General features: G+C 43.7%; 1 protein-coding gene and 1 non-coding gene across 10 annotated transcripts in view; both read right to left on the bottom strand.

The window, feature by feature from the left end:
• htt (huntingtin) overlaps window positions 1-13,224 on the bottom strand; it is a 33,386-nt gene that overhangs the window by 6,188 nt on the left and 13,974 nt on the right. For 5 of the 9 annotated variants that reach the window (XM_038714290.1, XM_038714297.1, XM_038714296.1 and 2 more), the window contains 32 exons: window positions 12,633-12,856; window positions 12,409-12,487; window positions 12,073-12,234; window positions 11,924-11,979; window positions 11,576-11,724; window positions 10,617-10,753; window positions 10,412-10,528; window positions 10,025-10,147; window positions 9,628-9,887; window positions 9,403-9,545; window positions 8,975-9,194; window positions 8,406-8,547; window positions 7,606-7,785; window positions 6,996-7,172; window positions 6,631-6,707; window positions 5,883-6,018; window positions 5,669-5,791; window positions 5,378-5,585; window positions 5,099-5,244; window positions 4,340-4,517; window positions 4,128-4,229; window positions 3,745-3,929; window positions 3,540-3,666; window positions 3,255-3,358; window positions 2,812-2,966; window positions 2,577-2,716; window positions 2,410-2,492; window positions 2,153-2,283; window positions 1,928-2,060; window positions 1,478-1,633; window positions 1,001-1,191; window positions 136-250 (listed from right to left, as the gene is read on the bottom strand). In XM_038714290.1, the coding sequence (XP_038570218.1) occupies window positions 136-250; window positions 1,001-1,191; window positions 1,478-1,633; window positions 1,928-2,060; window positions 2,153-2,283; window positions 2,410-2,492; window positions 2,577-2,716; window positions 2,812-2,966; window positions 3,255-3,358; window positions 3,540-3,666; window positions 3,745-3,929; window positions 4,128-4,229; window positions 4,340-4,517; window positions 5,099-5,244; window positions 5,378-5,585; window positions 5,669-5,791; window positions 5,883-6,018; window positions 6,631-6,707; window positions 6,996-7,172; window positions 7,606-7,785; window positions 8,406-8,547; window positions 8,975-9,194; window positions 9,403-9,545; window positions 9,628-9,887; window positions 10,025-10,147; window positions 10,412-10,528; window positions 10,617-10,753; window positions 11,576-11,724; window positions 11,924-11,979; window positions 12,073-12,234; window positions 12,409-12,487; window positions 12,633-12,856 (4,659 nt within the window). Of the gene's footprint in view, window positions 1-135; window positions 251-1,000; window positions 1,192-1,477; window positions 1,634-1,927; window positions 2,061-2,152; window positions 2,284-2,409; window positions 2,496-2,576; window positions 2,717-2,811; window positions 2,967-3,254; window positions 3,359-3,539; window positions 3,667-3,744; window positions 3,930-4,127; window positions 4,230-4,339; window positions 4,518-5,098; window positions 5,245-5,377; window positions 5,586-5,668; window positions 5,792-5,882; window positions 6,019-6,630; window positions 6,708-6,995; window positions 7,173-7,605; window positions 7,786-8,405; window positions 8,548-8,974; window positions 9,195-9,402; window positions 9,546-9,627; window positions 9,888-10,024; window positions 10,148-10,411; window positions 10,529-10,616; window positions 10,754-11,575; window positions 11,725-11,923; window positions 11,980-12,072; window positions 12,235-12,408; window positions 12,488-12,632; window positions 12,857-13,224 lie in introns of all 9 variants that reach the window. The other 4 variants (XM_038714289.1, XM_038714295.1, XM_038714293.1 and 1 more) reach the window with 1 other exon arrangement.
• LOC119900023 lies at window positions 13,092-13,221 on the bottom strand. Its single transcript, XR_005443992.1, has one exon.

The raw sequence follows: 13,224 nt of genomic DNA, 5'->3' as shown, positions 1-13,224 counted from the left end.
TGACAGAAATCAAATAATGGAGTTTTTTTTCCCCCCATCTTTTTTCCCCTATTCTTTAATGGTGCAATACATTGTCAGTTTCTGTCACCCAGTCGAGTTCATGTTACTGCACATGTACACACACAGAATGTTTACCTGTATAACTCCTGCCATGAACTCAGCTCCTACATCCAGAGGGTAGTTCTCCATCATGTAGAAAGCCACTGCGCACATTACCAACACATGCTGCTGGTTATGCAGGTTCACACAGCTGCAGGATACAATGAGAAGAGATTATATATATAGTGAGTGGAACACAATTACGATTAATAAAACAGAAATGTGAATAGGTACTTGTTTGAAATGTAAAGGGCAGTACCTAGTGGCCAAGTCTTGCACTGCACTTTTGTCCAAGATCACAGTCATGTTGATATGAGGGTGCACACAATTACACTGCCACTACTATTGCTGTATCTCATGTTACTCTATTGACTTTTCATTCCCCATAGAGCTCATGACTCCTGTTAAATTAATAACATAATTATGTGCATGGATATTTCCAAGGTCTCTCTCCCTCCCAGCCCCTGGTTTCCTGTATGCTCTGATTGGAAACTGTTCTTGTCTCATTCATTTAAAAAAAATTAAAAAGATAAAGTGTGCAGCAACTTCAACCGCATCCAATTTTTGGCTATAAGAAAGTCAATGTTGAAAAGCTGCAGTAGCGACTGGGAAAGCTCACAATGAGGTGAAAACACGTCTCTAATCTGTTTAAACTGGAGGACCAACATGTCCGAAAGAGCATGAATGTGGATTCTGTGCGGACTTCAGGGTTTTAATCTCACACTGAAGAATCTATACTAGCCCTCAACTGAATAAAACGTATTGATTCCAAGATCCCAGAGGGGTAACACACTGAAATTAGACACATTTGCTCCCTGAGGCTCTCTGATCATCAGTTCAGCTAATTAGATGATGAATTGAGGTGTCTGTGTGTTTCAGACAGAATGAGTGCGACACTCACTGAGCGATAGCCCTGAGGTTGGACAGCAGATACTCAGAGACAGTGGGGATGAGCTGTTTGGCCGTGTCATCCAGCAGGTCACACTCCAAAACATACAGCACTCCGTGCAGAGCCCCCATGCGGCTGGGCAGGTGGGTGCTGCGCAGGGTCGTCTCCAACAGGCGACACACTGGCTCCGCTATTGCTTTGTCCTAGAAAAATACAATCAGAGTTTTCATACACTGTAGAGTATCAGAATGGAAGTTAATGATATATTTACATTTATTCATTTAGCTGACGCTTTTAACCAAAGCGACTTACAATTGTTATAGCAATTAGGGGTTAAGTGTCTTGCTCAGAGACACAATGGTGGATGGGTCACAGTGGGGATTGAACCCGGGTTTCTCACACCAAAGGCATGAGTCTTATCCATTTCGCCATCACCACCCATATACACCACCATCAAGAGCTCCCCCACCCACATACAGCCATACTCACCATGCCCAGAACGGCAGCAGCCTTGCAGATGGCAGGTACCAGGTACTGATTGAGGATCTCATCCTCTGGCGGGTGGAGCTTCTGCAGTTCCATCAGGGTGGAGAACATCATGTCAAACTGGTTCCTCTCTGTGAACAGGTCCGACACCGCCAGCAGCTACAGAGAATGACACAAGGACGGAAGACAGTAGAGAGTGAGAAGAACGCTGACCCGTCTTGGTCATGGGGCACATTTCTGTTGGATCCCCTCAAACATTTTTTCTTTTTCCAGGACAGACAAGCAGGTGTTTTTGTTGTCTGAATTCCAGGGTGAGCAAGACTAGGGACTTTCCATGAACCTGTTTAGAGTTTCAAGTTATTCTAGAGAGAACAGTGGACAATCCTTTACTGCAAATGAACAGACACCTGGCTGAACATGAAATGATAAATAAGTGTGTGCATCATAGCTCACCGATCGGACCACTTCACTGATGAGTATGGTCGGCGTCCTCCTGTTAATCGGGGAGCCTGGAATCAGCCACTGGCTGTAGAGCTCCAGGAGAAACTGGGAACATGAATGAATGTCCACACCTGCACGGTGCTTCCTGAAAATCAGACAGACAGCGGTAGGTGCATTGCTGTTCCAGTGCATGTGTTGAGACGGAAGAAATGCTGAGTGCACATGTATTTGTCTGACCTAGAATTGATAGGAGATACAGGTGGTGAGGTGGGGGCTGGAGTGTCTGCCTCATCTTCTTCATCCTCGCCCCATTCTTCTTCTCTCAGTGGGGTGATGTTGTTACCTAGCCACACTGAGTGGATGGAGACCTGGAGAGAAGAAAAATGCATTTAACATTGTGCTACTGAAAATCTATTAACATTTGAGAAGTGAAACCAAAACACACGGTTCTTCAAGCTTCATGCCGTCCACTACTTTTTTCATGCATTTCTTACCTGACCCAGTTTGTAGTCCATGTTGCCCATCTCCCTCTCTGTGTTTATCTGAAGCAGCAGCTTCTCATGGCTGATCAGCGTGCCTGCTGAAACAAAATTCAACAGGATATTAGAGGGGTAGGTGTGGGTAGAGATAAGAGACTTTGTGAATGTGGATTTTGTGTTACCAGCTGAGGCTGCCGACAGTGAGGGTACAGGGTCCCAGGCGTGGTACGGGTGGTGTGTATGGACATTGTCTCTCTTTGACACAAGAGCGCGAATCTCTCTCTCCACCTCACCCCTGATCACTGCAAGTTTCCTTCCAAACCTGGGAGCGTGCACACACACAAAATGATTCAAATATCATTTCATGCTTATTCTGGATGTTACTACAGTGTAAGCAGAACACAGCTGCATAGCTACCGTGTTTCCAGGGCTTTGAGGCTCTTGTTGCGTGGCTGCTGTTCCAGACAGCTGACTGCAGGGTTGCCAGCAGTGGGCAGGGTCATGGCACTCAGCACCAGGCTGGTGATGGCCTGCACTGCTAACACATTCAACTGGGTACGCTCCAAGTCCTCCTAGAGACAAAAAGATGAACGGAATAAGGAAACGGAGGGTTCAAGATAAGTTTCCCACAATGTTTTGCAACGCATTTGATGCGTCACACACAGAGCAAATGTATTTCTTCAGTGCTCACTCTCTGGGCATACACTATTGCTTACTTAAATGTGAAAAACACAAACTTTTGTGTGAGTGCTTATGCAGGCACATTAGGGATGTGATGAGCTCTGTGATCCAATCAACCTCACTAACCAGCAGCATATTTAAGGGTGTGGAACAGTAGTCTTGTGTGTATGTGTATATACCTCCTGCTGTGTCTCCTCCTCCTGGTCCATAGTGATGGGTTGGGTGACCAGCACCCCCAGTAGAGTGGCCCAGGTCTCCTCAAACTGAGTCCTGCTGCTCCAGCCTAAATATATAACAACATCAGTCAGTCGAAATCAAACTAAAAATCTGACATAACGGTGGCATTCAGAGTTTACTCTACTGGATAATTCCAGATGTGCTGTTTTGATGAGTTAAAAATGTGAATGAGATAATAAAAAGGGAAAGCCCATTTCATGACTGTGTATGTGTGCGTTTCTCTGTACCCAGTGTGTTAATGCGGTAGAGGAACTCTCTGAAGACATCCTTTTCCTGCAGGAAGTCCACAGGGATCTCAGGCAGCGTTGTGCCGTATTCTCCTCCTGGCTGAGGAGACCAGCCCAGTTTCCAGACCTACAAAACACATACTTTTAACAGACCAATACATTCATGTATACAAACTCAAGGCATTAATATATTTCATATACTGACCAGTGGAGGTACTCGGGTGTAGCTGTTGACCAGAGGCAGTCGGGACAGACTGATGACAATGTTGCGCAAGGTTGGTGTGAGGAAAGCGGGGAACGCACCGTTTCTATAGTGACCCAGGGCAAGGACGCTCTGGAGGCCTTCCACCAGCTCCGCCATGATCTCACATGCTTGCCACTCGCACATGTCTGGAACACAGAGGAAATTTGCATCATATATCCCCAGAAGCTTTCCCCTGAGCTCTACACTGAAGAAATGACACTATTAGACATCAAACAGAGTGGGGCAAAGAAAAGCCCTAAATACTAAAAAAAAAAAATAAATATAAAAAAAACAAAAAAAAACACAACCCAGCAGTTTTACTGAATCGCCAAGTATGTGCTCACGGTCAGCATGTGCAGAATCCACTTGGTCTCCTTCAGCTTCTCTCTCTGCCTTCGTCTTTTTCTTCTCTGGGTGTAGAAGCTGGTCGCCAGGACTCACAGCAACTATGAAGCAGAGACAAAAAGTTTGACCAAGATTTAAAATCACAAGCTGAAATGATAAAGGCAGTCATGGCATGTGACCACACTAAATGACAGGCTGGTGGCTTCCTCACCTGCAACAATAATGAGGCGTAGGCAGTAAATGAGGGAGCAGGTGTGGGTGGTGTACTCTGGGGTGGAGAGTTTGTTCCAGACACAGGGCTGCTGCAGGGCCAGACACAGGCAGGACAAAGCCCATTGTAAGTCCACACTCAGGGGCAAGTGGTCCTGGAGGAGACGCCACCCTACCACCTGGGCAAAGAGAGACACATAAGGGTGGAAGATGAATGTGATAAGCAGTGGGAAGAGTGAATGTAAAGTAGGGAGCGCACAAATATTTCTTGAAACTGAAAATTTCAGTTATCCATGATTCTGTTTTGAAAATACATCTATTTAGAGTGATTATTAACATATCTCTGAAGAGGCAAATATGCTTTAATACTCTTGAACAATAAACAACGTTGTATGTTGGTGGCTTAAACTTGAGTAAGTAACAACACCCATCCATCTCCTGAAAGAACACCATGTTTTAGTAAACTGCACACTGCGTTTTATATTTTGGAGGAGAGTGCATAAAAGGCCTCTCATACTTTTCTGAAGTAATCAGGAATGGACCTGCAAGTCATCCTCTGTGCATGAAGTAGTAACCACATCTAACACTAGAATTTAAATTGGGCAATCAGGATGAAATTATGGGGTCCCAATATGGTTAGATGGAACGTTACACTAATGTTACTACCACAATAATTTAAAATTATTAGATTATATCAATCTATAACAATGAATGAGTCCAACAAGCGAATGAACAAAATTACATGTTTAATATATTTTACCTCAGCTGCAGTGCAGGTAAAAGTGGTGATGAGGTGTTCCTTGTCAGAGGGGATATGCAGTGAGGAAGGCAGCTGGCCAACACTCAGCAGGTACTGGGACAGGGCTCTGCAGAGAGACAAAACTCTGGGGTAGAAACCTGGCTCATCTGGAAAAATACAAAAAAAAGACAGCAAACACATTAATACACAGAATACTTAAAAGAGGGAGAACATTTCTCCTGCATTTGGGGCCCCCGTCAGATTTAGGTTTCAAACATCACCCTTCCCTCCCACTCTCACCATACACATCAGCTAGTTGGTCCCAGTAGGGCTGTCGCTGGGAGGGTGGCAGAAAGGATTGATGGGGGACAGGAAGTGCCCCGGTGACCCCTGCAAGCTGCTCTAGGGTGACCTTCAAGGCTGTCTCCAAAAAGAGCGACCCCTGTCCCCGTGCTAACCGCTGCACACCCATACTCAGGCATGGACACAGCAGGCTGAGGTTGAACTCCTGTGGGAAAAAGGCCAGGTGATATTTATCAATTAAAATTGGAATATATGTTCAAGAATATTTATCCTTTATATGTGTGTCACCTTGCAGCTCATGATGTTAAAAAGGTCAGCGGGAGGTAATTTGGTAAGGAGTTCTGTCGTCTCCAATAGGGAAACATCTCCACGAAGACAACACTGAGACTTCACCAGAGCCACATACCACTCCTAAAAACAAAATTAAGTGTATTAACTTTGCAGCATCCAGACACAGTTAAAACATGGAATACAGACTCAGTCTGATTCTCTAATCCCTCACTTTATCTGCAATGACCAGTTCAGGGGCAAGAGGTGGATTCCCATCCAAAGGGTGTGATGTTACCGGAGGCGTAGGGCTGCTAGTGTCAGCAACAGTGGCTCTGAACCTGTCCAGCAGGGAGTAGAACCTCTGATGCCTGTGATTAGAGATGAACAGAGGATATGATGCATTTATTTGCCAGAAATCTGTCCTGCAGATATATAACTTCAATCCCTGCAGATATGTGGCACCATGAACACACCACTGAGAGCAGAGGATGTCAAACACCCTTAGTGTGAGATTCCACATTTGGTAACAACAATCCACATGTACATTGAAGGACTAATAAGATTTAGAATAGAAGCGGCTTATGCATGCACTATTTGGAGAACCCAAGCAACAAAAACTGCCTAAAACCTGATTGTACTTGGTTGTGTACCCTTACAGGTGGGCAATGCAAGCACATACCTGCTGGACCTACTGCTCCAGCTATTTCGATTGGGACTAGTTGCCAATCAGTTGAGAAGAAAAAAAAAACTGTGTGGTTGCCCACAACGATAACATGTCCGTTTTTCCCCACCATATCATAATAAACATGTTTGTTCCTTGTGATTCAGGTTCTGTTCTTGTCGTTTTGTGATTTACCAACTATTTTATTTCTATTATTTTGTTGTTGTCTGTTCTGCTTATTACTACACAATAAATTGTGCAAAGAAAGATCAACCTACAAACTATTCCTTAAATTGGCTGCAGTACAGAAGAATGATACCTCTGAGCCAGGCCGCTGGTCTGGAGGTATTCCTGGATCCTGTTCAGTTCCTCCAAAGGCAGCTGAGCTATACTGTTCTGCAGGGTGGAGAAACAGAATAACGCATGCTCAACTTGAGGAAAACAGCAAGTAAACTACATACATGTACAGCATTTTAACATTACCACTTTTTCCTACATAAGAAATTCAAAGCTTTTCCCAAAGCTTCACAGAAAGAGACGCAAAGTTTGCATCTGAATATGTTAATTTACTTGCATCGATGTATTCATGAGTATTATAAGCCCAAACTTGTATGATGGTAAAACAGAATTCATTACGTCAAACTCCATTGTGACAAAAAATGCAAACCCATACATAAGCTGTACCTGTAGTGTCTCAGCCAGCAGCATCTCTACCCTGCGACACGCCAGTGTGTCCACCATGCGAGCCAGAACCCTGAAGGGTGTACTGAGCAGCTTGTCCACATACAGCATCAGCAGGGAGCCGGACTGACTCAGATGGATGCCTTCCAAACACTGCAGAGTCTTCTTCAACATGGTAGGCTGCAAAGAAGGAGAAGATTCAGTTAGTAGAGCAGAAAAGGAACACAAGGACAGCAAAGACAAAGGAAGGCTGAGGGGGCGGGGGGCCGACTTAAAATAAATGTAATACTGGGTGACTTAAACTAGAGATGAAACTATAACATAAAATTCTAATGTACAATTTATATAATAAAAGATGGATACTTGGAGTCCGAGTATCGATACAGTATTTCCACGGAAAATATCGCAATACTTTCTGTATAGATTATTTCCCCCCACTCCTACTTAGCAGGTAGTGGAGTTAAGGAGAAAAGAAAATCAGGACCAATTTAAAAAAATATAATAATAAAAACTTGGTTCATGATCAAATGTTTTTTAAATGAGCTTTATGAATAAAATGACTTTACTAATGAGGGGTGATGCAAAGAGACAAGAGATAAGTGGGTGATCTCACAGTGCTGAGGTTGTCACAGCGGGACTGGATGGCCTGGATGAAGAGACCGCTGGCAGCTGAGTTGCGGTGCACAGCGCTGATGAAATCCTGCACTGGAGGCTCATGGGAAAGGCTGATGAGGTCACGCACGTGGTTGACAATCAACCAGGTCAGATGCTCCGAGTCATGGAGGTTCTGACACTACACATAAAAACACAAAAGTTTGTTTAATCAAAACATTATTGATGATAATTGCATATTTGTGATTGAACAGCGTTAAGGTCTTTTCAGCTAAGTAAATAATTTTCAACGTGACGCAGGAAATCTGACAGGCAGAGCAATAAGCAAGTGCAAATCCATTACGGTCATGATAGTCTCACCACACACCTGCTGCCAGAGTTGAATTGTCTTGAACTTTTTTCCTACACAACGTGCAGTGCTAATCAATAGATGAGACTGATCCTATATCACGGTTTTCTAAATAGTTAATCAAGACAAACAGGAGGGCTTTGGCATGGCCGACCTTAGACACAAGACTGGATACATCAGGTAACGTTACATATAGTTTTAACTTAAGCTAGGCTATACATATATACACAAATACAGCTGTACTGGCAGGAATACAGTAGTACATAGTTTCTATGGTTACCAAGCATATAGCGCCTGGCGTTTACTCGCAGAGCACTTTTCTGCCCGTCCATTCACACGAAGAGCCCAATGAGAACCTGCAGATCCAAGCGAGTATGCAGGTGGCGTGTCGCCTACCTTGTGAAAAGACCTTTAAAATATTTTATATTGTCCAACATTCTCGAGAATCTCACCACATAGTCACAGAAGAGGATGAGGGCTCCCCTGCGTACAATCTCTCTGTTGACCATGGCTAACCGAGTCTCAGGCTTGTCCTCTTCTCCTTCCCCTGAGGAGTGAGGGCTCAGCAACTTTGTGCACGAGAGGCTTTGTCTCCTGAGAGAAGGAACAGAGAGGGGAGGATGGAGACAGGGTGGATTGTCACAGGGTAAAATAATGTCAGATAAGACAAAAGACATTGCTGTGATTGTTGACCTTCGTTAACTTGAGTATGAATAACAAATAATTCATCATTATTTAAGTCTCTGGTTTCAAGAATAAAAATAAATAAATTAAAAAAACATATGTTCTCTTTTGCTCTTAGAATTAGATTTACATTTCTGATATGATACACTTCCACCACTAATTAAATATTATGTCAAACTCCTTCACTTGGCACATTACTGTAAGAGAGAAGTCCCTTTATTCTTATCCACACACCTTCCATTGAGAGAATCCTGCCCGATCCACTTGACAGTGTATGATTAAAGGTCTACACAAATAAACTTGACATTGATGAGTCACACAGACAATCTGTTCTTACCGGGGTGTTTGGTGCACCTCAGCCCACCAGGAGTAGTTGGTGTAGTTGATGATGAGGAGAACCTGGCACCACAGCAGCACCAGGGAGGGGTGGGTGGTGATCAGGCACTGCACCATGCCGTTGAGACCCTCTAAGGGGTAAAACGGGCCGGCCTCGGTGCCAGGCTGCCCACCTCCACTCAGCAGACGGCTAGCTGCAGCTGTGATCCTGCGAAACATTCCTGGAAGGAAAAGCAAAGCAAAAGAGGGAAAGAAAAATGGGTTTCATTTAAAGTGCACCAATTTCAAAGATCATCATACAACCTTTTGGGGGGATTTGATGAATTTCACTGAAAAGCTTAATATCTACCGTTTTAAGAAGCCACACTTGTTCTTACAGCAGTATTATTTAATAAACAAAAAAATACTTTGGAAATATTGTAAGCTCACCACTTTTGAAGACATGTATGAGACACATGAGCAACGTGCCCAGCTGCTGGCAGTAGAAGGTGTGTTGCTGTTCTGTAATGTCCACTTTAACCTGTCTGGATGAAATGTCATCCAGCAACACTCCTACCAGCTGGAGCAGGAACCTAGGACACAAATTTAAAGTGAAAATGAGAGGCAAAGTAGTGGTTGTAAAAACATGCAGGGAGAGTGAACACACTCACTTACCTGGCAAAGGTTTCCTCAGGTAGGGCTTTTTGTGCCTCACCATTAGATTCCTGGTTACAGAGTGTGTCAGCAGCAGGTGGGTCATTTGGGGAGGGATTTGGCTGATGGAGGCGGTGGATTGTGTGGCAGGACAGGAGATGCGGGGAGAGGGAGAGCTCGTGGACCCGGGACAGGACAATGTCCTCGGTGGACTGGGAGACCAGTACCCTGAGCACCGCCAGGATACCAGACACCCACAACTGGACTGTAGCTACTGACGCCTGGAGAAGCAGAGGTTTGATTTCAAGTCAAACTTCCATATATTTTGCAATCACTTAACAAAAAGGTAGACAAAGTGTTTAGATCCATCAGATAATCAAGTCAAAAGTCTATCCAGGTCTTGGTGCAGATGTCTCACCATGGTGGCCGGGGTGGTGAACATACTCTTGAGCAGCATGTCTACAGGTCTGAGAGAGGACGGCGCCACAGTCTCAAACAGAGTGTTCAACACTCCCAATGCCTCCGGAGAGTCCAGGTGCATCTGTGAGGACACAGTGTAAAAATATGTCAGACCATGTCATAACATACAATGTAGCATCAATGGCTATTATTTGTCAGTGTGCCCTAATACATGTTTTTGTTACCATTATGCTGAACAAAATGACGTTAATGACAAAAATAGAAATACAAATAAATATAAAAGGGGGCACTTCTATCTCTCTCCCTCCACAACATATTCGATCTTACTTTATATAGCTTGATTTGAATTTCAGGTTGAAAGGAGGTGAGTGACGCATTTTCATACCTGCTGCTTAGCAATCATGGGAAGAATGACGTCAGCAATCTGCCTGGACAATCTCTTCCACTTGTCTTCATTCTCTTTGTGACACTGCTGCAGCACAAGGATGAACATCTCCAACACCTGCAACACACGTCAGGTAGAGAAAAGATTGGCAGGAATACTTTGAAACTGGCATGCAAAGTCTGTTTGAATCCATCTGTGACTGTACCTGATGGTGTTGCACAAGTCTGAGCAGCATGGAGACCACCACTTCTTTCTGTGTATCCAGCTCTTTGCCTGCATCTGCTTTGTTTGACCCCCTCAACACAAACAGGTCATGGACTATTGGCTGCAGGGCTGGGATGGCTGTGGAGGGAGAAGGAAAGTAAAATGTAATGACGGTGACTTTTTATCCATGTGTGTTTTGATGCTTCTGCTAATGAGTATTATCCCTCCCAAAGACAGACATTAGGAAACAAGTAGGGCTGTACATATCGATTATTTTTCAAGTCGATTAATCTAACGACTAATTTTGTTTATTCTAAAGAAAGAAAAGTTGCCTATTACTCGATTAACATACCAATTTAAAACCTGTCTAATCAATAAATCTATATTTTATTCAATCATCCTGATGAAGCACATTAGAATAATGACAATAGCAGCAAATCTTAGAATGAATCAAATTTCCACGACACTGATGTATTGTGATAATAATAACAATAACAGACATTAATTAGGCTACTTTACTTAAAACTTTAAATGTTTGACATGGATTCATTTCAATATTAAGTAATGCAGTATGATAATAACATGTATTTCTGCATCAGTGAACACCTGAAAGGACTCAGACTGTACAGACAGTCACAGATTGTCTGTAATTAGATTCAGCTGTTTTCTCGCTCATACGTGGATAAATAAACAGAAAATATGAAACAGCCGATCGTTACATGACTCGCGGTGTTAACGTTACCATGACAGCAGCGGCGCAGAAATTACGTTTAACATGAAGGCAATGAAGAAATGCTACGTGTCCTCATGCTGATAATGTGCCAGTATGCTTGTCCTTCAGTTACAGTAAGGATGGGCTTATTAACGTCACGCGTTTTAAAGTTTAGGAATGTAAGGGAGAGTAAACTTCAGTGAAATGTGAAGAAGAAATTATTCTGTTTAGTGTGCATTGTGTTTCACCATGTGTGACAGCTTTCCTGCCGCTTGCCATGATGCCGTCACACAGTTGGATTATCTTGGGGATGCTGATTATTTGCTTGGAGTGGTAACGCTCATAAGACAGCAGCACCAGGAAGAAAAAGATGTTGGGAATGATGGCCTCAGAATCTCTGTGCAAGAGGTACAAAAGATATCATTTTAGTTCACAGGACGGCATGGGAATATTTGAGCTAATCTACAGTTATGCAAATGCAAGGTTTAATCACTTTTATAACCTACGAATTAAAAAAAAGTCATGTACTACAGATAGGATTGAGAGATGCACAAGTTTCTGAATATGTCAGAAGAATCATGACATAGGACACTTACCTGAACTGTCCCACTTCAATGAACTCAAACTGCTTCAGGACAAAGCCTATGAACACCTGAAACATAGAAAATATTTTCCTGAGTGAGCTAACCACACGTTGAAGATGACATCATGATAAAGCACGTCTTGTTCTTTTGGTTTCTTTAACCTGATCTGAGTCCAGCAGGCAGTAGTTGACTCTGAGCTGCACAAGCTGGGCGAGCAGATCCAGAACTTGTCTTTGCAGGGCCACAGAGGTGCTGGTAGTGTACTGCTTCAAAGCTTTGATCACCAGCGGCTCAAACAGACGAATGTGGTTGTGGATGGCATTCTGGAGAAACAAACATGAACAAGAACAAAAACAAAGACAGCTTTCACTGCGGCAGCACCTCACTCAGGCAAATGAGCAATGAAAACACCACTTTATGTGTGTTGGTCTACCAACAATTTTTAGCTTTGTTCATGATCTCAACTTGAAAAAGTTGCAGAATAACGTTGAGTTTACCTTGTCTCCTCTGTTGCGTGTTGCATTGGCAATATTGGACCTCAGCTGGTTCGAAGCTTTTTGCATTACATCAAACCACCTAAAAGTGGAAAAAGAAAGCAGGTCCTGTAGTGTTCCACTTGTTCCATGTTTATTTCTGTGTATTTATCTGGACACATATCCGTTCATACACACAAATCTCAACGCCTGCTCCTGGGTTTTATCGATGTGTAGCTACAACTCACCCAGAAGTGTCCTGCTCCTGTTCAGCCTGCACCATGTTACGGAGACTAGCATCAGCGAGCGCCTGTGTGAAGTGAGTGTACGGCGCCATGAAGCAGTAGTGGTAGAGGCCTGGTCGCAGGCTGGACGAGCCAAGACGCAGAGCCTTGCCCTGCGAACGGCTGGGTCCACTCAGGACGCCCTCATACTGGGAGGCCAGGTTGGTACCAAACAGGGTCTTCAGAAGCTAAAGAAAGAGAAGTCTCCAGTTACAAGAGAAAAACAAGCAATAGTTTGTCCATATTTCCTGTAAAACACAATTTCAGTGCAAACTGTTTTGCAATGCAGAGAATTACATAGTCCTTTATGTCCTCCAATGCTGATCCTATCCAGCTTCTCTAACAGCTAATTTGCTTTGTCTAAAAGGATGGCAAGTTTACATCCAGCTGGTATATTACTACAGTATGTGTGTTTATAGAGGAGATGTATGGAACCATCGCACAGGGAACCCGATGCCTTTGCAGGCCCTGTCGGCAGGAACCAGCCTCACTCTGCGTGGAGTCGCACCGGTGGCAGCACACTGCTCAGTGCTGGAACCATTAAGACTGCCACACG

This window comes from Micropterus salmoides, unplaced genomic scaffold (genome assembly GCF_014851395.1).
Source record: "Micropterus salmoides isolate LMB-PRFRI ecotype aquatic unplaced genomic scaffold, ASM1485139v1 Ms_hic_scaffold_12, whole genome shotgun sequence".
NCBI classification, from domain to species: Eukaryota; Metazoa; Chordata; class Actinopteri; order Centrarchiformes; family Centrarchidae; genus Micropterus; species Micropterus salmoides.
This window is presented reverse-complemented; position numbering and strand designations above follow the sequence as displayed.